Source organism: Periplaneta americana, chromosome 6 (genome assembly GCF_040183065.1).
Source record: "Periplaneta americana isolate PAMFEO1 chromosome 6, P.americana_PAMFEO1_priV1, whole genome shotgun sequence".
Classification (NCBI taxonomy): domain Eukaryota; kingdom Metazoa; phylum Arthropoda; class Insecta; order Blattodea; family Blattidae; genus Periplaneta; species Periplaneta americana.
Window position 1 is genome coordinate 135,238,921 of NC_091122.1, and position 25,971 is coordinate 135,264,891.

General features: G+C 36.5%; 1 protein-coding gene across 1 annotated transcript; it reads right to left on the reverse strand.

Moving 5' to 3' along the window:
- Window positions 1-7,429: 7,429 nt before the first annotated feature.
- On the reverse strand, window positions 7,430-25,213 carry LOC138701762 (E3 SUMO-protein ligase ZBED1-like). Its single transcript, XM_069828990.1, has 9 exons — window positions 24,947-25,213; window positions 23,984-24,814; window positions 18,538-18,845; window positions 16,536-16,667; window positions 15,318-15,518; window positions 13,484-13,641; window positions 13,197-13,405; window positions 11,066-11,443; window positions 7,430-7,937 (listed from the first exon to the last, which is right to left on the reverse strand). Exons 1-8 carry the CDS (start codon window positions 24,975-24,977, stop codon window positions 11,121-11,123), a joined length of 2,193 nt encoding a protein of 730 aa, XP_069685091.1. The 5' UTR covers window positions 24,978-25,213; the 3' UTR covers window positions 7,430-7,937; window positions 11,066-11,120.
- Window positions 25,214-25,971: the final 758 nt, after the last annotated feature.

Consider the following 25,971-nt stretch of genomic DNA (forward strand, 5'->3'; position numbering starts at 1 on the left):
TCGTTATTGTATGATGATATTAGTGCAATTTGGCCTTTTACTGGTTGATATTTTAGTAAACTGTTTATCAGACTTTGCACGCAAAAGTAGTGTGGTTCTTCTACTTATTTTTATGTAAGTTTACAATTATGAAGTTGAAGCTATCAAATACTATCAATAGAACAACAGATTGTATCTAGTAGGTAGTTTATAGTTAGATGAGTTCTGTCATGATTATTATGAGCTGGAATAATTTGTAAATATTTCTTCTCAGGATACAGCTCCAAAATAAGCGGTTGTTGCACTTTTCGGTCACCCAAAAAGAGTTGTAAATTTCAAAATAACATTGTCAGAATAAATGTTAAACAGGATCGCTTCTCGCACATATTTCAACAATTCAATTCCAATACATTTCATGAGTTGAAGCTTCAAGTTAGGAAACAAATCAACGGTTTTTTTTTTTGAGGGGCGAGATTCAGAATTATCTAGTTTTATTATTTTTCTGTCTGTAAATTTCAAAACAGCATTCTCTTTTTACAGAATACAAGATGTTTGTTTAATATTTGCATTAATATCACTGGTCCTCAGCTTTTTCTCCACGTACGCCTTTCAGGTAAAAATACATTTTTGATGTTTTGTTTTGCCTTGTGTATACTGAAGAAAACAAAAACGTGTAAATATATCAATTTATATTTTGCAGGCTGGTTTAGTGGAGTTACTTTATGATAGATTTCGGGCAACAATTATCATTAGTACAGTCTACCTTCTGCTGACAATTGCATTGCACAGTTGGTCATTAAGCGAGAGATGGGGACATCCATCAGAATACATTTGGCCTAATGGATTAATCTGGCTATTTGTTGCACAGAGAGTGTGTGAGTAACTGTGTTTTGATATTGTTATTAGTTGAATAAATAGTTACAGCTGAAGCATAATAAAAGGTTGCCGAATTTTTTATACTTACAGTGGCGGTGTTTTACTATTACCACTACAAACGTTCAATATTACGCATCAGTGACCCCCGATTCTACGAAGATTTTGACTGGGTGAAACATCGAGTTGAATCATGAAACACAAATGTGAGGTATATATTATGCATTATTGAATCTAATGTGTAATAGGTAACTAATACAGTTCAGAATAACTTCTTGCATGCATTGAGATAAATTGAAATTTAATTATTTTTTGCTAGACGTGAGTTTAAGAGAACGAGGAGTTGTATTAGGTATCATCATATCCTTTCCTTGGTAGCCTAGTGGTTACCAATCTTGCAGTTGAGTTATAGATTCGCGGTTCAAACCTGGCCTAGGAAGATGAAATCCTTGCTATGGCTCTCTCTGGGAGAAAAGTAGCCTAATGCTGTGGATCTCGTGTAGTAGATTTACGGCACGTAAATGATAAAACGCCCCAGGAAAAATTTGCCAATCATTTTTAGCCTACACTGAATTTCAATGCTGAATACTTCTGCAGTTAAAAGTGTTTTTAAATAAAATAGCCTACTACCACCTACAATTAATAATACTGCTACTACTACAGCTATATCATCATTCTCGTCCTTTCAAGGAGTAAATCTGCAAGATTTGTTCTGCTGGCAAGGAATTCAAATCACCTTATCTTTTTCGACATCCAGTGTCTATCTTCCTTCCTACTGTATTGTAAGCCCTTAACTTTTCATGCCCGTCTAGTTAAGGTGACCAGATTTTCAAGCCCCCAAAATCGAGACACCTCGTAAAGTAGGATAGTAAATGAATGGTGATCTTTTTATATTTACTCGAGAAATATAAATACGCAATACAAATAAACAGAATCACAATAAAACCAACACATTGTTGTACATGGATACAATAACATAATAACACAAAAATAAAATATTAGGCATATTAAAATCGATTGCATGTGTTGAATAGATCAGTCCAGAATGGAGCCAACTGATCTGCTGTGTCCTTGAGATTTTAATTACAAATTCCATTCGGTCCAGTTGCTTTCTTGTTTTTCGCCTTGAGGTTGGCTGCTCTTATATCCACTATTCTTATCAGCTCTATGTCATACGACTCGCAGTGGTTTGGTTGCGCCTGTTGGGGAGAAGGGAGATTTGTTTTTTCCAAGATTCCATTGGGATCTCCGTGACAGTGCTGGTTAACTTCTTACTAAGGGCAAGAAAGGACTCTGTTAATGCCTCTTGAGCTTGAACTTTTCCTTGTTCTTCTATGAAATTAGTAACCTTAGTCTTTAGAGGTTTTTGTATAATTTCCTTCCCCCCCCCCTCTCTATCTATCTGTATATATATTTTATGTGTGTATGTATTTATTAAACACTACAATTGGGTATACACCCGGTGGCAGTGATCTATAATATACAATAATATTACAATAAATACTTATTGGCTTTTAAGGAATCCGGAGGTTCATTGCTGCCCTCACATAAGCCCGCCATTGGTCCCTATCCTGAGCAAGATTAATCCAGTCTCTTATCATATCCCACCTCCCTCAAATCCATTTTAATATTATCTTTCCATCTACGTCTCGGCCTCCCCAAAGGTCTTTTTCCCTCAGGCCTCCCAACTAACACTCTATATGCATATCTGGATTCGCCCATATGTGCTACATGCCCTGCCCATCTCAAACGTCTGGATTTAATGCTCCTAATTATGTCATGTGAAGAATACAATGCATGCAGTTCTGTGTTATGTAACTTTCTCCATTCTCCTGTAACTTCATCCCTCTTAGCCCCAAATATTTTTCTAAGCACCTTATTCTCAAACACCCTTAACCTATGTTCCTCTCTCAAAGTGAGAGTCCAAGTTTCACAACCATAAAGAACAACTGGTAATATAACTGTTTTATAAATTCTAACTTTCAGATTTTTTGACAACAGACTGGATGATAAAAGCTTCTCAACCGAATAATAACAGGCATTACCCATATTTATTCTGTGTTTAATTTCCTCCCGAGTATCATTTATATTTGTTACTGTTGCTCCCAGGTATTTGAATTTTTCCACCTCTTCAAAGGATAAATTTCCAATTTTTATATTTCCACTTCGTACAATATTCTCATCACGAGACATAATCATATACTTTGTCTTTTCGGGATTTACTTCCAAGCCTATTTCTTTACTTGCTTCAAGTAAAATTTCCGTATTTTCCCTAATCGTTTGTCGATTTTCTCCTAACATATTCACGTCATCCGTATAGACAAGCAGCTGATGTAACCCGTTCAATTCCAAATCCTCTCTGTTATCCTGGACTTTCCTAACATTACAATACATAATAATAATAACATTAATAAAATTTACAATAATTACAGAAATAAAAAATTATATATATATTTTTTTTCTTCAGAGACGTCTGTTTGTGCCCTGTGTAGGAGTTTGATAGTTTTTTTTCTCTGTTCATTGCACTAAACATCAAACCAAGGTTTGACTGTCCTTTGCTTCTGGGGGATGAATGATGATTGTATATAGTTTTATATTCTTTTCAGAGCAGGATCTAGTTGGCCCTATTTAAGGAGGGCTAAAGCTTTATCAATTGCATGTTTTCCGTTTTCAGTTGTGTTCCCTTCAGCTTTCTTGAGACTGGGGAATTTTACTGTTTTTTTGTTGATTTTTCTGTTTTCTTAGTTAAACTGTTGATTCCACTGGTAGATGTTTTCTTAGAACAGCGGATGGTGAGGAGGAGAGTATTTGTTGACATATGAAAATGTAATCTTGTATCGTCAGACTACTATACCACGTGGAATGGAAACATTAATCACTTAGCCAATCATATTCATAAATTATCTTCCAGCCCAATCACAATGCGTTGGGATACTGACACTGCCAGCTTCTCTCATTGGCTACCACCCATGTTCAATTCGGTTTTGAAACAAATGTGATATATTACTAACATCAGTAATGACAACTGACTGACTATATTCCTTTAAGGGGAGAGGATGGTATTTTTTGGTGAAAAATGAGTAAATTAAAAAAAAAAAATTTTTCTTTAAAATACTCCATGATATGTGTGGAATGCATAGCATAACATTTTGTGGGTATTTGTGCCCTTATCGGATGTTGAGTCGCCATTTTTAAACTTTCTACGTTATGGATTTTTAAACCACTCGCCCACTTTTATTGTTGTTTCCTGTAAATTAAATTTAAAAAAAATTTTTTTTTTGTTTAAAATACTCTTTGATATGTGTGGAATGCATTGCATAACATTTTGTGGGTATTTGTGCTCTTATCAGATGTTGAGACGTCATTTTTAAACTTCCTGCGCTATGGATTTTTAAATCACACTCCCACTTTTATCGGTTTCCAGTAACTTCATTTTTTTTGTACATTGCCAGACAATAATGGATATAATTTCTGAACTATTAAAGATATATGCAAGAAATTTAGAACACACATTCTTTAGACTATTAGGAAACTTTTCTCTGTAACAGAATTTTGTTAATTGATTTCATTTTAAAAATACGTCCGTTTGTTTGCAAGAAAGGAAATCAGAAAATTGTTATTAAATTTTAATTGTTTATTTTACAAACGTAGGAACTAATATCAAAATTCTGTTACAGACAGTTTGTAGAACATGCTTTTGCAAATACATTGCAAAAAAAGTTTGAATCTATCTTTAAAAACGGTTTAGATATATCGGTTTTAGTACAATCCTGCATTGGGTATATTTTTTTTCAAATTTGGGCTCCCAAATAATTTTTTTTTTTTTTTTAATATTTGTATGTGGTTGAGTTCCTACAGCTATGAGCTCTCTACATAACAAAAAATTAATATTTTACACCAAATAGGAAAAAAGTTTTAAAAAATATCATCCTCTCCTCTTAAAACATTATGTGAATCTAGAAATATCTAAATTGGGATACATCATGACAACTTGGCAAAATCCAGGACAAATTGGCATCCCGAAAAGACTTTACAAAAATTCGGGACTGTCCCAGAAAAGTCAGGACGGATGGTCACCTCATTCTAGTACGGTTAGGTTACCATAATTTGGGAAGCTAAATACGGGCACTTTAGTAATGTATAAGTTTATAATATGTCAGTAGACTTATTGGTATGCAAAAGAACTCCTGCGGGACAAAATTCCGGCACACCGGTGATTCTGATATAACCTCGGCAGTTGCAAGTATCGTTAAATAAACCATAATTTGAAATTTTAGTTCATGTATTAAGCATGTGGGTTGTTGTTATTTGTTATTATAATTATTATTGTTAATACAGTACACCGATGTTCGGTAACCAAAGGTCAATGCTGTCATTCAATACTGTAGCGCATCACAACCAAACAGATGAAATAATTATTTGCTTGGAAACTATTTCTTTCAACCCGAAGTCTACACTTGTGATGCATCATTACTGTTTATTGCCAGTAAAACAGCAAATGACACCTTTTCTGATCAGGGCGATTTATAAATAGGGGACTGTGAAAAGTGATAGTTGTACCCATGTAAATAGTCTGAATAACTTTTATTAAACATCTTGGATAGTCTCTCTTATACATGCTTGTAATTATTATTACAGAAATTAGTATGTTCAATCGTGAGACCTTCATCAGAAGAAGTTACGTCAAAATCAGCACTGAGCTACGTGAATGTTGTCAGCTTTTGTACATCCTTCATCTCGAAAAACAAGCATAAAAGTTGAAAAAAAAAAAAAAAAAAAAGAAGTGATTTGTATTAGTGTGTTTACCAAAAGTTGGTTACATTGATTTGATTGCGATCTGGAAAACATGTCGACCAGAGAAGTAACAACTTGTAAATGTTTTACTCTGCTAGAGATGAAGGATTTCTGAAATGGAACTAAGATGACCAGATCTAGATTAATACCAGTGAAGAAAATGTTACTTATTAGTATGAACATTTTATCAGAAAAGAGAAAACTTTCTATTTTTGCACAGCATTATCTTTTGACTGACAGCAGCAATCAAAATATACGTTTTTGCAGATAAATGCCTGTATTTTTATACTAAGAATAATTATGTTTAAGATTAGTTTATGAAGAAAGGTTTATTTATAACGGTAATGTTTTGAAATTATTGTAAAACTTTTGACCATTTCATATGAAAATAAAGATTTATGAAATAACTCATATTAGCATGAATTATATCATGAATGTTGCCTAAAACTGTCCAATAATTTTTGCATCACCACATTTACGGTGTCATATACTCTTTCTTTGGACCTGCTTCACAATGCACAAAAGTAGCATGCACATAATTTTATTCTTACATGTTTACAGTACGATTATTTCTGTGGTCGGGAGGAAAAACGTCTTAAGTAAAAATTTTATACTTTTCAGGAGAGCAGTAGAAAGATCGAAATTAGTGTCAATTATAGAGATTTTTAATTAAGAGGTTTTTCCTCGATGCTATTTGTTTATATTTCTTCTAAAATAGGTAATGTTGCTCATTTAACAATTTTCTTGATTATTTCCAAAAATAGCCACATTTAAGCCCTTTTAAGACTAGAACCCAAACTGAGAAGAAGGGACTATTTAAACATAAGATCTTTTTCATGTCAAAATAAATGAGAAATGTAAATTATTAGGGATGCAAAATGGTTCTTAAACAATTATAGGACTGTTTACCCTGGTCCTTAAAGTTTTAAAAGGAAAGGGCATCAGTATGTGATAAAATAGCTAAAATACAAGTTGAAGCATGGAAAGTAAACATGTGATGTTTGTATGAAATGAAGTATTAAATATTCTTAAGTCTTTTATTCTGTGTGTGCTCGATTCAAAAAGTACTTAGGACATTTGGTAACACTCTATAAATCCAGTCAGGAGTCTTATTTGACTTTAAACGTTTTACCAGATTGTAGAGAATTGTTTCCGCTTTCAGAATATATTAAAAATCTCATTTTCACAAAACACTGACTTAAGACCTTTTTCTTCCCTGCCATAGATTTAGTCCTGACAGTCGCTGACAATGTGCGCCTGGGTCAGGCAAGTCCATTAAGTTATGCCAAGGGATGTTCAGGTTAGTCTGTCGCCTACAGTCAGAGTGATCGTATGTTATGCATGCAGTATAGCATTGTATTTCCAGTACAGTTAAGCTGTACTGCATTCCTTTACCAACTGTTCGCCCTTATCTCTACTCCGGAATTCTCCCCACTACTCCTATTACTTCCCCTCTTTTGCGTTGCTGAGTTGTCAGGACTAAATAATCGGTCCCGGAATTCTCCCACTACTCCTATTATTTCCCCTCTTTTGCGTTGCTGAGTTGTCAGGACTAAATAATCGGTCTGTACTTAAGGTGTAATGCTGTAAGTTCGATTCCAAACGGCAGTTGTGAGTCTAATCCTTCCAGCCACATTATGGCCCTCTGGGGTTTATTACTCAGTTTCTACAGAAATGAGTACTAGGGGTATTTCCTTGAGGGTCAAGGTTGCAGGCACATTCTTACTGCCAATACTGCTGGCTTTCTGTATAGGTGGAAGCATTAACATTAAGTGTCATGGTGCTTAATAACTGCAGACAAGAAATTCGTCACATTTTCCTTATTTGTCTGTATTCTGTATGTGGTACTTCAACTTCCTGTACATAGGTGTGAAGGAAGGCACTTTGCTTGATAATACACTCGCTTTATTTTACAACAAACCAATGGAATGTCAGGACATGAAACACTGAGTAGACATTTGAGACACAACAATTATGTACAATATCTTAAATATTTTAATGTATTAAATAAAAGTTCTAATTTAATTATGTACAGCAATGTATAAAAACATTTCAAAATTGTACAATATCACACTTCCCAAACTCTTTCCTCAGACCTTACAGCATATAGCTGTAAAGCATATCTTTAATGCACCTTCTATAGGAGCAAAATTAATCATTTATGCTACAATCACTTCAAATACCATGATACCACCCATGCAGGTCTCTTCGAATCACTTCTCTGTTGACATTGATGATCATTCACTGCAAAATGCACTACAGTTACCTGTATAGATGATATCCTGAAGTCTCTGTAATTAAAAATATGTAAAAATTAAACCCTCATAAATTTAGTTGCTTTGCAAGGTAATATGAGAAACTATTATTATTATTATTATTAGAAAGTAGCTGCATTTAGATTGGCAACAGGCCATGACTGTTTGGCCAAACACCTGCATAGAATTGGAATATATCAGTCTCCTAACTGCCCATTGTGCAACTCAAACCAAGAAATGGATTCGGAACACCTCAAAATCTGTGCTTCAGTGGCTGACCATGACAATATCTTTGAAAAATATTGGAGTGCAAGAGGTCAAATGACTTTGTCAAATGCCTGGTATTAGAAAACAACAACATATTATTAGACATCAGATTTTAGGTAAAAACTTATTTTGTTCCTGAAAAGACAGACTCTCATTAAGTCCCGGGTTTGATTCCCAGTCAGAACGAGTTGCCTGGGTGAGGTTTTTCCCTCACTCCTATGGATGAATATCAAGTAACTTTATCAGGCGATTGGAACCCCACTCATCTTTGCCTCTTCCTTTCCTCCCCCATCATCCTTTCCTCATCATCCCATTTCCGGTTTTTCAAATCACTCTATAGGGGGCATCCTAAAGCTGCTGGCTCTCTCGACCGGTCTCTGTGGAATGTAGTTAAGCAATGTTGGATGGCTTCTGCAACGAGCACCCGAGGCGGACCTACTCGGGGAAGGAGTTTTGCCTCGGACCAACAGTGGGGCCTTGGGGAGAGATGCCGAAGCAGGAATGGTATATGGATTTCTGTCGGCTGTAGGAACCGGTCATTAAGGGAGTCATGTGGTTAGGGTCGGTGCGCGTAGGGGATCTGTGGGTTAGCTCAATAGATCTCAACAAGTCGCAGTGCTGGGCCATCCGTGCCCCCCTCAGTTAAATTCCATTCCAAGTTGTGTTAACACGTTTCCTGGGTTGTCATAAATATCGTATTTACTCATGTGACAGACATCGCATAATGTATGCACCAACATTTTTTACAGTAATATGTAGGGGGGGAAAAAAATCCCCATATAATGTAAACATTACATTTTCAATTGCTACCTGTCGCAATATATAATCGTAATGTTGGATGCACTTCTCATGTTTAAATTTCTAAAACAAAGAGTTAATTTATTATGACTGGTTCTTTTAAAATGCAAAAATGGATTGTGATTGGTTCTTTTCAATAGTTTAAAAACTCTCAACGTATTATGAGCAACATTAATGTCGAGTGTTATCTCTTGTAGTGTTGCTTGCTTCAGTTGTGTTCTGTGGTTATTATTGTGTTGCTTTATAATGAACTCCAAGGCGATCTGCAAGAGAATACTTGTTGACACCAACTTTTCTTCCTTCCCCTTGCTCCTCTCATTGGCAGGAACAGTAGTCTTGCTCAAGGTTCCAGTCACAATTTCATCATTGCTATGTATGTTGTGGCTGGAAAGTTCAGAATAATTTTCCAGCCACTGTAATTAAAAATATGTAAAAATTCATCATTCTCATTAAACTGAAATTTATTCTCCATCAATTTCTTCATCCTGCACAAGCTGAACTTTGTATCTTCCTGCTGCTCGAATCCCCAGAACAATCTGGCAATGTCCTCCACATCAGGATTATTTTCTTCCATGACCATTTAATGTTCAGACTCATAACATGTGTGTCAAGTACAGGGCATCCTTAATGTTAATTGTTTTCCACAATTCTACCATTCCGTCTTCTTGATCCAACAGAAAACCTAGCAGTTCTCTTCTGTAATGCCTTTTATTTATAACTATGACAACCTGGTCCATCGGTTGTATAAGTGATGAAGCATTACAATACAAAGATGTTTCCAGCTGTCGACTTGAGTTCACTTTGAAGGAGTTTATTTCCAGGAACAATACAGTTTTAAGTGGTAAACCTTTTGACCTCAGCAATTCGCATACTTGAGGTACAAATTTCGAGTGAAACCAGTTTTTAAAAATGTTTTGAGTCCTTGCCGATTTGTATTATTATAACTCAATGGTAAAAATTGACTGAATCCCTTCCAAATAGTGCTGAATTTTAGCTTTGCCAATTGCAGCAAGTTTAAATTTATAATTCCTATTAGCATTTGCACAACTCAGTAAGCTGATTCGTTTCTTACTAAATTTATAGCTAGGAGTCTTTTCTTCTGGCACAGCTGCTAAGAGTTTTTATTGGCAGACGTTTCCAATAAGAAACTGATTTCATCTGCATTATAGACTTGACTCTGTGTAACCCTTACTTTTCAACAATACGATTAAATTCACATTTAAAACACTGCACAGCACCAATGTCACCATTAAGTTTTCCTCCATGGATATGTAGTTCTTGGAGGCTGTGCCTTGTACCTGTCTTTAAACAATGAAACCATCTATGCGAGGCAGTGAAAGATTCTGGAAATTTAAATTTCTCATTAAATATCTTGGAGTACCTTCACTAAGCTTCTGTTGATATCAGGTGCAAAGGGCTACATCTAAAGTTTTCATGTTGGATTCTTTCATAGTTTTCCTTCGTTTAGTCTATCAAAACTGTCAGAACTCGAGGCAAATTGCAACAATTGATTATTTTGATTTTATTATCAATGTTAGCAGTGTACATTTTCTGTCAGAAATCAGCATGTTCAGGCAGGAGAATTAGTATAAATGTTGTTGTTGTTTTCTAATGCCAGGCATTTGACAATAGTCATTTGACCTCTTGCACTCTAATATTTTTCAAAGATATTGTCATGGTCAGCCATTGAAGCACAGATTTTGGTGTTTCGAATCCATTTCTTGGTTTGAGTTGCACAATGGGCAGTTAGGGGACTGATATATTCCAATTCTATGCAGGTTTTTGGCCAAACAGTCATGGCCTGTTGCCAGTCCAAATGCAGCTACAGACGATTTTCGTGGTAAATCGGGAATTAACTGTGGATTATGACACAGAGAGTTCCATTTTTTCCCTTGAGATTGTGTTATCAAATTTTGTTTGTTGAAGTCTAAGTATGTAGATTTAATAAATCTTTTCATAGAGCATTTCTCTTATTTCATATTATAATTATATTGTTTGAGTTAAAAAAAACTATGAAACTAATATATTGATCTGCAAAATGGATAACCAGGGGTCAGAAAATTGAGATTCTACTGTATAATAAAGTCATTAACACTTACCAGATTATTAGTCTCAAAATCTTTGGGTAAAACAGGAAGAATTTTCTTCAGCACTTCAGACATTATGATTCCCGTTGAGGAAGAGAAGTTTGTCTACGAGTTCAGGACCAAGGCAAGCTCGTCTCATGTCATACAGAACTTGGTTCTCTTGTGGAATACGGTGTGGAGGTGTGGCAGATGCTGGTACACAATTATATTTACGGGCAAGACGTGCCAGGTTCGGACATTTAGCTGCAGCTTTGGCCCACCATTGCAGAGGACAGTAGTCCAGGGCAGCGGTACTCTCTGACTGGTATTGAACAAGCTCTAGGTTGGCTCTTTCTTCAGCAGGCATTCCTGTCTTTGATGAACACAGATCTCCCAGGAGGAATTCCATACCTGTAGAAATGTAATTTTAATGAATAATGAGAAATAATATGTACAGAGACCAAAGGAGAAAGATCCGGTGCTGTGGATTGAGCCTTGGATTAGCTCAGTGGGGGTCCTGGGTTCAATCCTCGGTGCCGGAGTAAATTTTTCTCAGACATCAACAAATAATAACCATAACAGATAATTCTGTAAGAACAAAAAATTAATAATCTTTACATAGGTTATTCGTCTAACAGCGACGCAGTCATTCGTGAATGGCAAAGTATACCTTTTAAGAATTTTATTATTAATAATCGCATTTTAAATACTATTTTGTTTGCTGATGATATGGTCACTTTTAATGATTCGGAAGATGGTTTGCAATTAGCAACAAATAAACTTATAAATATAATAAAAGGATATAATTTAAAGATATCATCAGCCAAAACCAAAACTATGGCCTTCATAGGTAAATACCATTTAAGAACTAAAATAGTCATAGAAGGTAAAATAATTGAACAGGTTAACTCCTTCAATTACCTAGGGTGCAATGTATCATACTGCCAGAAAAACGATACAACTTATAAAGTGAATAAGTTCCAAGGAATGTGTGGCACTATAAGAAGGATCTTAAGATGTAAAACTTTGAAGTCCACTGTAAGTTTTATAAAGTTATGTCAGTCCCTATGTTCACATACGGCAGCGAGAACTGGACTTTGAATAAATCAGACAGAAGGAAGATAGAGGCTGCAGAGATGAGATTTTTGAGATCAGTTGCGGGGTTTACTCTCTTAGATCATAAAAGATCTTAAGACATACGTGCTGAACTTAAGATTTTTAACCTCAATGACAAATTATTACAATGTAAAGAAGACTGGAAAGAACATATTGAACGTATGGATGAAGACAGGTTCCCAAAATTACTTTTGAACTATACCCCAGTTGGACGACGGAGTATAGGTAGACCTTATAATAGACAGGAAGATCAATTTCTCTGAGAAGGAACGGATCAAATGGCCCAAACCTTGGTGATAATGATTCGTCTAACAGCGCAAATAAACTGTGAAGTCCCAGCCACATGTCACTCACATGAGAGCGCTCCTTGTATGATGACATAATATAGGCTATATTGAACATGGACAAAGGCCACAAAGGGAAAAAACTAAAAAAAGAAAGATTCGATCTGGTGCTGTGGATTGAGCCTCAGCTTAGCTCTGTGACAGAACACCCACTGTGTAGAAATGGGGTTCTGGGTTCGATCCTCGTCGCTGGAGTGAATTTTCCTCCGTCATCAACAAATAATATACATAATATTTGTTACTAAATATGTACAGAAATTTAACACAGGCAAATGCATAAAGGGAGAAATGATGGTGCCACAAAGTACGACGTGTTTTAAAGTGTCTAATTTGAGTAATTTTACAGAGTTTCAACATAATAAAATTTCATTACGAACTATTTGTATTATTTACACGATTCTGCTATACTACAATTGCAAAATATACTTAAGCATCCACAGCAAACACAAAACTAAACCACTTCGAGTTTAAGTGTAAGAAAATAACTGGTAATATTCACTTCCGAAATATAAACAGAATTCAAATATTCAAGAATGTAAGGAATTTTAGAATTTATTCAAAATTACAAACTGAATTGAAGGAAGTATATCAAGAAGTGGAGAATGACAAAATTCCAAGACAAATTGAAGAATATGATGATGATACGATGCTGATGCTATAGCTTTCATCAACTTGATTACATGTTACTGAATAAAATTTCTTACCAGACAGACGACTTTTCTTGCTTGGGGAAGACTCTTCGACATTTCCTGAGTTCCTGCCTCTTTCTTCCTCTATGAATTTAATAAGCATATGTTTCATTGAAGTCGATATAATATTCTTATCTTCCTCGGAGGCATAAGGTAGCAACTTAAAGCGAGGATCAAGTGTGGTGGCTGTCTGTAGTAGTAGATTCACTGCTGAATCATTATACCTGTAGAGAAAATTCCAATTACAGAAAACGTCACAGAATATCATGAACAAAGAGTGTTTGAAGTAAAAGACAGTTTACCTTTCTGACAGACTCTCTGAAAGAGCTTCTTTAAATGCTCTAGCTGTCTCAGAGTCGGCTTCCTTAGCTTTTAGGTGAGAACTATTCAACTGCCAAAGAAGAGGCTTCAGTAGTGAGATTAGCGGCGTCTTCTCTTCACTCAGTGTCATTATTGTCACCTAAAACATAATTATTACCACATAAGATAATTTGCAGTCATTGGTTTTTCAAAGTCGAGCACTTGACAACACGTCATTGGCTCTTCTGGTACTGTTTCAATTTACTTGATACCAGTGAGAGAAGTAAACCGGTATGTGACAGTATGGAATACCACTACTGGTTTCTATGGCCAGAAAACATACAGTTAGTGAAAAATGACATACCGACACTGAAAAAATGTGATTGTAAAAATTTATTTATACATTCCTTCTCAGCAAAGAGTATTATATGTTAGCTTCGTAAATCTAAACCATAGCCTTCTGGAACTGTATTCAGTGTGTATTTAGACACGCTTATTTGATAAGCTCAACCCCTGGAATGCTTACAACAGTAGTATTTCAAGTATAGAAGGCTGTAGTCTGTAGCTTGTGGTAGCCATTGTTGCCAATTTAATGACTGTCATTTTTTGTTGTTGCACTTTTTAGAGAGAAGATCATCAAAATGATAGCCGTCCAAACCTTGGATTTAAAATGTCGGCATCCTAATCAATTCAAATGAACAAAAAAGAAAATGTGTGTGTGTGTGTATCTAATGCTCTGGATTTAACAATGAAGTCATCATCCTGTAAATGTAAATTAATGTTAAAAAAATACAATTAAGTAAGGCACTTTGAAGCTTTAATATTATTTTAAATGATAAGTCTCAAAGGACATTGTAAAATGATCTAGTAAATAACTGAAGTAACTTGAAATTATTTTATTAAGAAATTTAATGTGTTTCGTAAGCTTCAAAGAATTGCGTTACTGACTGTACAAAACAATTTATTTTATACATAATTTATGTCTATGTTATAATGGAGAGGTATGCCTTTTTATAAATCGAGGTATGCCTGAGGAAAATCTTGGGGGTACATGCCGCCTCTGGTTTTTTCCCCACTTCCCTCACTGCTCGATACCAATTTTAAATTTTTGCAACCTACATACATATGCAGTGGAGTAATTCCACGTCAAATCAAATAAAATCAGGTGATAATAATTTACCTCAGGGTCTTCGTTTTTTTTTTTTTAAATAAAATTTGGTTTTAACAAAGAAATACCAATTGTGAGGGTTAAAAATGCCCTTCTGACATCAACAAGAACAAGACCAGATGGCTCAGGGAAATAAGGGGTGCACTGAGCATGTGCGAATACTTCCTAAGATGTAGTGGTTCAAATGGTAGGCCATTACAGCTCGATTCAGCATTAATGGTCCCTGTCCTTGGTTGTTTGGCTAGTGAGTGACCTATGTGTTGCGTCATAAGAAAGAAATTTAATCACAAATTTGCATAGGAAGGGAAGAGGAAAGAGGAAGAATGAAAATAATATCTATGCTCGAAGTTGAGGGACACTCATGTCAAGAAAATATGTCATCATGACATTGTTTAGTCAACAGACGTAGTGGTTAGTAACGGGACGTGTGGAAGTATATTGTGTTTTAAGGAGGACTGTACCATGACATGATAAGAAGGAAGGAATAGGTGTTATGACTGCGTAGCCTGACCTATGTAACCCAGTCCACCAGTAGTGATGAGTAACTCGCTCTTAGTCTATCTACTTACTTTTTGCAGGGGCCAAAATCCCTGAATCAAGCTGTATGTACTTAGTGCTTGTTCATATTCAGAATCTAACTTTTAAAATATTATAATGCACGAACATACCTTAAACGGCTCCAAAACCATGACTAGATCTTCCACAATTTTCCATTCATCTTCAGTCATTGTAATGGCATCTCTGTCAACAGCCTCAATGTTATCCAGAACTGATGCCATGATACCTTTGCGCACAAGCATCTGTTCTAGCATTGTGTATGTTGACGTCCACACTCTGGGATAGTCCATCTTTAATCCATTCTCCTCAAGCTGTAAGTAATATTGTGGAAATTAATTACCTGCAGCTGCATATTGTACGTTATTAAAGAAATGTTTAATAATATCTAATATCTACAGTGGTATATTTTGTATTCTTATTGGAGAAAATTTGTATTCTTTAGAGACAATTAATATTAGGTACCCTCCACAAAACTGGCTTCATTTATACGCTGACGGATCCTTGATCTCCAGAGAACAAGGTGCCGGTGCAGGTGTTACGTGCTGTCTCTTCTCACTTTATAGATCTCTTGGGTATGGAACAACAAGTTTTGATGGAGAAATCATTGCAATAAGTGAAAGTCTCAGGAATCTTCTATGCCACATCAATAAATTTAAGAATGCAGTTATATTGTCAGACTTCAAAACAGCTATTCTATCAATAGTCTCTAAACATACACCTTCATCTCAAACAGCAGAAATAACTAAAATGCTCTCTCAATTAATATCACTCAATAAAAGAATTGTATTCCAATGGATACCATCCCACTGTGGAATCCTGGGAAACGAGAATGCGGATGCTTTAGCAAAGAAGGGCAGCACTGCTACTTACAGACCTGTTACTAAATCTACGTATTACTCTGTGAAAAGATTTATTAAATCTACATACTTAGACTTCAACAAACAAAATTTGATAACACAATCCCAAGGGAAAAAATGGAACTCTCTGCATCATAACCCACAGTTAATTTCCGATTTACCACGAAAATAGTCTGTAGCTGCATTTAGATTGGCAACAGGCCATGATTGTTTGGCCAAACACCTGCATAGAATTGGAATATATCAGTCCCCTAACTGCCCATTGTGCGACTCAAACCAAGAAATGGATTCGGAACACCTCAAAATCTGTGCTTCAGTGGCTGGCCATGATAATATTTTTGAAAAATATTGGAGTGCAAGAAGTCAAATGACTTTATTGTCAAACGCCTGGCATTAGAAAACAACAACAACATATTTTGTATTCTAAGAGATTCCTTCTTAAGTATGAAGAATATTTAAGTCATTACAAACCTGCATCATTTGCTCCTGAATACGAAGTGCTGTTGTTGCTGTATTGCTCCTAGCGATGAGTCCAATAGCAGTTCTACATTTATTTAATATTGCGGCAACATCTGGTTGTTCAAAGCAGGCTCCAGTGCAAAGCTGTTAAACAGAAATTATTTGTTCTATTATTTAAATGTTTAAATTTCTTGATGAATTACCAATGTTACTATCCCTGAAATGAGGCCAGCATTAGTAAAACTAAACAAATTTCGGAAAGTGACATGAATACCTTAAGAAAAATAGCTAGGAAAACCAGACTTGATTACATTTTAAACCAAGATATAAAAGAGGAGAGCAGAATTCATCAACAGAATCATGGATGACAAGAAGAACAGTGTAATGAAAAAACTTGTCTCCAGAAAATAGAACAGCCAGAATTCTTAAAGACAAACATTCCAATAGGACACAGGAGCCTGGGAAAGCCTTGGCTTGACTTTGACGTGGCTGGACCCGGGACGGGTCCAAGTCTGACAGGTGACCTGGGTGGCATTTGTGAATCCGACTCTAACAAGTGGGTCATCCTGCCTCAGCCCCTGATAGATCCAGGTCCAGCTTCACAGACGAGTAGCCTTATAAGGCCCAGGGACTCGGAGCCCCAAGTCCTTCGTGATCAGCTGATGCTGACAGGTGGGCCATCCTGTCTCAGCCCCTGATAGAGCCAGATCCCGTCCGCAAGTGAGTGGCCTTGTGAGCCCCAAGCCATTCCTATATAAGCATCTAAAACCCGTACTACCCCAAGACTTCACCCCAGCCTATTTTTACTATTGTGGATTATAGATGAAATGAGGGGGGAGTGAAGTGTGTTAGTGGAATGAGAGAAATGGGAGTACCCCGAGAAAAACCCTCTGCAACGTCTTCTTTGTCCATCACGACCTGGCATCCACATCTGTGGAGTAACGGTTAGCGCATCTGGCCACAAAACCAGGTGGCCCAGGTTCGAATCCCAGTTGGGAATCCCGCAAGTGAGTGGCCTTGTGAGCCCCAAGCCATTCCTATATAAGCATCTAAAACCCGTACTACCCCAAGACTTCACCCCAGCCTATTTTTACTATTGTGGATTATAGATGAAATGAGGGGGGAGTGAAGTGTGTTAGTGGAATGAGAGCAATGGGAGTACCACGAGAAAAACCCTCTGCAACGTCTTCTTTGTCCATCACGACCTGGCATCCACATCTGTGGAGTAACGGTTAGCGCATCTGGCCACAAAACCAGGTGGCCCAGGTTCGAATCCCAGTTGGGAAAAGTCACCTGGTTAAGATTTTTTCCGGGATTTTCCCTCAACCCAATATGAACAAATGCTGGGTAACTATTGGTGCTGGACCCCGGACTCATTTCACCGGCATTATTACCTTCATCTCATTCAGATAACCTAAGATGTTGATACAGCATTGTAAAATAACTTACTAAAAAGAAATCTGGCTGCGGATCAAACCTGGGACACCTTGAACGGAAGGTCAGCACTCTAGCAGCACTGTAGCTACAGATGTGACCTGGGAAAACCTTATTATACTCTGTTTTCTACAGTTTATTGCCAACACAGAAAGAATGACAAAAACTATGACAAACTATGGAAACTGAGAACTATATTCGACTCATTGAAGTTAGTTTGTTGCAAGAGCGTGTATAGGACAATATTCTCCATAACTATTTTTGCAATGTGTATTTTGAATTTCAGTCCTATGTTAAATGGTTTACGAGATAACCTCACAGCAGTAAAGTACCACGTAATGTGTCCGGTGAACTGGACTGACAGCATGTAGCACTACATCAGGTGTCCGGTAAAGCAGATGCACATGCGATAAAGGTTAATATCCAACTGTCTTTAATGGCCCAGAGAAAAAAAAAGTTTATATATCCTTTGAGTACAACACAAAATATTTCCTTCAATTCAGGATAAAAAATTATTCTAAAAATTCACGTGTTTTACATTCCTTTCATTATATTTAATTAAAGTTTGTGAACACTTTACCTGTAGGCTATGAACAAGACATGGAACTAGTGTGAGATCTTTGTCTGACAGAGCACGCAACACTTCAGGTCGTGTCGTTGCCACTACCACAGCTGTCACTCGTTCTAACTTGATGTCCCACTCCATGAAGAGATTGTCTAATGTTACGGACCACTGTGTTGAATCCATGTCACACGGACAATGAATTGTGCTCAATACTTTGGTCTCCATCATAGTTTCTGTTGATTGGTGTTGGTAGTGTACAGCCATGGTGATAAACACTTCTCCATTACCAGATGTCCATTCTTCTACAGAAAGGCCAACTTCGCCTGAAAAGCAAGAGCTGACTTGAAAAACTGTTGGACAAATAGAACAATAAATCCCAAAAACAAACTATGAAACTTGAACAGACGGCTGAAAAAAGTAAAACGTAACAGTATTAACAGTTGATTGTAAGAAACATTTTAGTCATTTCTATTCAATATTATCTCATAGGTACATATGTTTCCATTCCTGTCATAATTGATCCTTACTGTAGGATTAGAGTAATAAAAATTGTGAGAGAGAGAATTTAAGAAATTTGATACAGCTCTGACACTTTAACTTGTCTGTGTGTTCAGTAAGTTAATCATTTTTGTGTGAGAGAGAAATATGAAAGATGTTGATGGAAGATGCTGCACATGTGCAGAAGAGCACTTTTCCCACTCTACTGCATTTACAGAAACATCAGTTGTTGAAATTTAAAAAAAGGACATAGGCCTAATTATTATATATTTTCGGGAGCACTTCCAAACATGGACAGCGGTATTTCCTCTAAGGTTAGAGCCCAGTTTAGGTGTGTGTGTATTAATCGAAAATTAGAGGTTAGAAAATATTGAGAATAGGATGCATGTTTATATGACTTTTTTTCGATTAATACACACACACCTAAACTGGGCTCTAACCTCAGGGGAAATGCCACTGCCCCTGTTTGGAAGCACGCCCATATTTTCTTGTATCAAATATATATTAAAATAAAATAAGAGTAAAGCAAGAAATAGTAACTTATAAAACCTACATTCCTCTTACAAATAATTCCAACCCTCTTATTAAACTAAGACGAGACATGCATACTTAAACTGATATTTTTGTTGTGAGTTGTAATGAGACATCTCTCCATCCCTCCAACATCGTCAGAGCACACAGATAGTGTCAGAACTCTTCATATTGTTCCCTCAGCACAGTACCTATGGTAGATTATAAGTGTTTCAGCCAAGTTCAGCATAACTATCACGAAACTAACACCAAACCAAATGGAACTTCATCTGAGAGTCTATTATTCATACATACATTTGTTCGACTAGGAACACCTGTTATACTGTACATAACTAGACCTAGGGGGAAAAAGAACCGAAAAGATCTAACACGACTCTACTGGGAAGCAAGAGGGCTAATGGTGTGAAACCAAGCACCAGCCTTTAGATAACAGCAATGTTGTTCAACATTTGTTCGACTAATTCAGGATGGGATGGAGACAGAATAGACAATAGAGAAAAAGGGTTTACAAGTACAGTAGAACCCCAATTATCCAAGGTAATTTGGACCGAGGCCACTTCAGATAACTGAAAACTCGGATAATATGGACAGCTGCAAGGACATAAAATTTTTTTTAACAAAAGTTACAGTATCATTAAACATCTTCTCTTATATAAAAATAGAGGAAAACACTTTTGCACTTATTTTTGCAGAAAATAATTTACAGTACAGTACTGTACTTTATTACTTTAGTCTACCTATACTGACGTTACAATAAAATCTACATCTTGATAAGCTCATTATTGATTTTGTAATGAATATTCTATGCAAACCATTTCACACATCTCACCAGGGTCGAGAAAACAAAATAAACAAATGGGGATTACTTTGCAATGATACGAACGAGTTGGAAACATTTTTCGAAGTTGGCAAACTTGCCACTTTACCGAGAGGACTATGCAGTGCAGAGCTTTGCACTATAATCCCCTTGGTATGTACTACATCAAGCTTATATTATGCCAAAATTTTCAGGAGTCGGCACATTTTGCCCACACATACGATGAGAAAATCATTCGAGTCAAGATAAAGATACATATACTGAAATATATTAAACATAAATATCTACTCAATGCAAACACATGCTCTCAGAGACGCGCTGTGCTCTTCACTGAAGCTTATGGTGACAATTATTTTGAGATCCGCAAAAAATGTAACAATATTAATCTAAAATGCACACTAGAAACGTCTTCCTACGACTGCTTTTGTTAACATTATGTATGTATTAGTTATAATGACATAGAAATCAAAGTATTAAATATACTGACTGGCAAAAAAAAATGGAACATTTAAAATAAATTACATTTTTCTATATAATTAGGAATAAAAGAATTCTCTTCCCATTTTTAAGATGTTTAACACAATTAGAACATCCCTCTGAATTGTTTGTGAAAAGAAATTGAGGATATGACCATCTTTAGAGCAGTTTATTGCATCCTAATCTCCGAAGTACTTATCTCTATGATTTTATTGAGGATAATGCAGTAACAGCTTTTAAGGTTTACAATCTTGTGACATCCTTATTGATGATCTGTGGATATCGGAAACCATTTTGAACTATTCACTAAAATTTTAGTCAGTTATTCATGTGCTGTTGTAAGTAAAACATGCCTCTTAGCCGTGAAGATGTCGCAAGGGTAGTTGCTTTGGTGGTGGATGGACACAGCCTTCGTTAAGTGGCTCGGGTCATCAGAGCATCGCTCGGTAGCCATTCACTGTGCAATGCAACGCTATAGGGAACTTGAAACATACAACAGGAGAGACGGGGATCAGACTGTAGGAGGAGCACAAATGCCAGGGATGATAGATTTCTCACACTGCAAGTTCTGCGTGATCGTCATACCACAGCAGTACAGTCAAGAAATCGACTGAAAAATGTCAGGAATGTGAGAGTGAGTGAGCGGACAGTGAGGAGGAGGTTTGCAGAAGCTAATCCTCTGTCCAGAAGACCTGCATACGGACCACAACTTGAGCCACAGAACAGGGAAGAGCGCCTTCTTTTCGCGAGACAGCACCAGGGATGGACTCCAGAGCAGTGGGCCTCTGTCCTCTCCACTGATGACAGCTGCTGAGGGACGAGAAAGGGTGTGGAGAAGGCTGGAGAGAGGTAATAGCCCATTGCTTTTTCCTCGAGAACTCTGGGGGCAGCTCAGTAATGGTGTGGGCTGGTATCAGCAATGTAGCCTGCACTGAGCTCGTGTTTGTCGAACGCAGGACCCTCAATCCACAAAGGTACTTTCAAGAGATCCTTATATCTTTGAAAAATATTGGAGTGCAAGAGGTCAAATGACTTTATTGTCAAATGCCTGGCGTTAGAAAACAACAACAACATTTCAAAAGATCCTGGAGGACCATATGATGCCCTTTGTACCTTTCACTGGCCGGAACTTTATACTCACGCACGATAATGCCTGTCCGCATACCGCTTGTCGTGTTGTGCAGTACCTACAGGAAGTTGGGATACAAACCCTAAACTGGCCAGCTCGTAGCCCCGACATAAATCCTATCGAGCATGTGGCATGTCCAACCGTGTGACATCAACACCTTGGCGCAGTTGAGGGCAACATTGCTGGAGTAGCGGAATCTCATTCCCCAAGAGGCTTTTCAATGGTTAGTGGGTGGAAATACTCATTTTTAGTGATTAGTGACCTCAAGAGGTGCAGTGTAAACGTTAACTTTGTTTTCATTGGCCTTAAATTGACAAAATCGTGATGAGAGGTAATTTTTAAAAATTTCAAAATTTCAAGATCTGCAAAAGTTACAGAAAACTGTGAGTTACATGCATGTTGTTAAATGTTTCAGTATTTTCTATAGTCAAGTACGTTGTTTTCTTAATGTGGCCTGCCGAAGTGATGTGCAACTTGAAAATGGGTCACAGTCCTGTCATCTACCAGCAGTATGCAGAACCCGAATCATGCAAGTGAAGTGTGTATGCATTAGATACACACGCACACACATATGTTGTTTTCATAAAATTGTCATAAATACTTTTTTTTTTGCTGGTCAGTAGACCTATAGTTTTGAACTCAATAAAAAATTTCAGGTGCTACAACGACCCTCTGTAAGTTATTACATCTTCATCATGAATAAAGTCGAATAAAATTGCTTCACACCTATTCAATGTGAAACAAGTTCTGACTTATTTGCAAGATTTATCAAACAATCAAAAGTTTTGTTTTTGCTACACAATTTTCAAAGTGGAATGGAATATACTTGGAAGTCCAACTACTCGAAATTAAAATTTTGAAAGTTTTTTTTTACGACTGTCGGTCAATAAGTAACTCTGGAACATAAGATGTGAAGCCAATATGTAACAAATTTGTACTAGGCCTAATATGGTACCGATATGATGAAAATTTGCATTCTTACAAGGTATAAGTTCAATAAGACAGGACTTTAATCTTAGACTTAAAGAAATTGGTTTCATGAAACAAATGTAATTCTGTACAAGACCACTACAAAAGGAAACCAAATTTTAGTGAAAATATTTGAATTCAATGCACCGCTATTTGTATAAACATATATAAGCTTCACAGGAATTCTTCGAAGGACCATACTGATGAATTCATATGTTAACAATGCTGCAATATACAATATTGGAGGGAATGCATTCAAGTGTCATTCAGTTGCGGTATGCCACATGTGGTTGTGTCAGTGTTTACGCAATAAGACTGAAGGCGAAGTAGACTAGTGGATTTTCTGTCCCAAATTGGCACCACCTCCTCAATTTTTCTTTTGTTGCCGATGCATGTAACTTGACTAGAAGCGCAAGTATGTAAAAAAAATCACGTCTACCTTTAGTAGCACTCCTGTACAGAAATACCGAAACAATTACATTGCTTGGTGAAAAATACATCATAGTATGATATGGTTCAGTAATCGTCTTGTACTACAGTACCTTGCAAAGTTTCAGTGAGATACAATATGCCTAATTTGCTCAGACGACTTCAAAAAAAGCAACACAAAACAGTCCATGCTTGACAAACATAACATTTATAACCTATAAACAGTTATTAATGTACTGTTATGATCAAATTTCAGTTCAGTAGGCCTAACATAAATTCTGATCTTTTTTCTACACAACAATTAATAACTAATAACTACAGTACCTTGCAAAGTTTCAGTGAGATACAATATGCCTAATTTGCTCAGACGACTTCAAAAAAAGCAACACAAAACAGTCCATGCTTGACAAACATAACATTTATAACCTATAAACAGTTATTAATGTACTGTTATGATCAAATTTCAGTTCAGTAGGCCTAACATAAATTCTGATCTTTTTTCTACACAACAATTAATAACTAATAACTGTAAGTCTAATGTATTTTTTATCGACATTCTCTACAAAGAATTGCAATATAAGAGTTCATAATTACTTGTGTCTCGTACTTACCAGGAATACATGCCACAGTTGATTGTACAGCCTCCTTAAAAGAATCGTAAATTTTTGGTATTAATTCCTCTTCAAGCTTCGTTTTGCTTGGGATTTCACATGGAGATCTTAAGGTTGCAATAAGCCTCTGAAAACCACGCCCTTCCACAACATCAGGTAACTGCAAGTCAAGAATCACAAACTCTGCTATTGCATCGGACACTGTTTTTCCATCTACCATACCATGAATATGGCTATTAATATTGTCTTCTGGTAGAATAATGGCCACATTTTGATTTGACAATCCAGGACTACTACCCTTCAACACAACTCGCACATTATTTTGATTGCTTGTACCTTCCTCATCTTCAAAGTTCTGAAGGCTAATATTTGGGTCTGTTATGAACTGAATATCACCTTCTATCTGCACAGTACCATCTGCAGCAGTTGTATAGATATGGGGAGGTCCACCTATGCTACCAGGAGCTTTAAGAGATTTCTTCTGTGCTCTTTTTTCTTTAGGATCCATGCTTGGACGACGTGGTGGAGTATTCGCTTCCAATTCCAATAATTCATGAGCATGTTTGTTCTGCAAGTGCATCCGTAAATTGCTTGTATTACGATTATATGCTATTTGTGTTTTGCATAAAATACATACAATCTTCACTTTTGTCAAAATATCTCCATCATCAGTAGCTGGAAAGCCAAAATACTTCCAATATATACTTCGCATTGACATGGGGACCACAAGTTTTTTGTACGTGAAAGTGTGTTTTTCTTCCATCATTCTGGCCAACATCATTTGCATCTTTTGCTGGTCCATGTTGCATTCTGCTCCTTCCTTATCTGCTACTGCAATAGCAATAAAGAGACAACACATCAAGTATAGAATGTAACGTAATGCACATTATATTATAAATATACATTATGGATTGTGTAACACTAGTATGGTTAACCTACAATGACTCGATGAACATTTCTTACCAAAATGGATGCCACGCGTCGCGAAATCCATAAAGAACTTAGCTTTTCATATTCAGTTAAAATATTGTCTTCCTCTCTTTCATAAAAGTGTTTAATTTCTTTACCACTCCGAATTTACCGCGATATAGCCGATATAATCAACTTTTGACAAATAGATAAATATCGAACCCCACAATATTCTGATCGAACTTCAATTCCTCGTTTTTGGTCGCAAATAGTCGCAGTCAGATGACGCTATCTGAGAATATCGACTATACCTAGGAGCCGAATGAAAATACGTCACTAGGTGACGTCATGTATCGTCACTTCGATAACCAGCCGGTAGTCTGCGCAAGCTCCACTGACTCGAAATGCATGGTGCCTCATAATATCTGGATGAAAAATAATAGCTTCAACGCGCGGATTTCACTGAATGTAATACTAAAGTTGTGCAAGTACTCTTCACTTCTCATCAATACCAGAGTCTCCTATATTTTATAGTAAATTATAGATGGCTTTGATCAGTACTATTACCACAGTCTAGTACATACAGTCACGAAGCTCAATACGCGGAGAATATGCACTCAATGACAGTTGAACTTTAGTTGCTAGCCACTAGGATCGCTACCAACGCACAGTATATTGTTCCAAGTACTCACAGTTGCTAACCGCTTGGAGCACTATATCGCGAGAAATGCAAAAAATCACCTCAAGCTTCGTGACTTCGTGATCTAGATGAAGGCGGCAGTTTGAATGTTTTAAATCAGATAGAATAAACTAAAATAATGAATAAATAAAGATAAGACGATCAGTACCGTTAATATACTGTATATCACTTTATGTTTCATTCTCCATTTTTGTACATATAAAATATAAAATAAGTAAATAACTATGAAAAATCAACAATGCTATTGTCCTAAGCTACCAGATAACTCACACTACCTCAGATTTTCTGATGGTTCACAGTATTTTTTATTACAAAGTCGGTGGGTATCGTACGTTATTTCGTTCAACAGTAGCTGTAGCGAGAAACTGTTCTAGGTGGC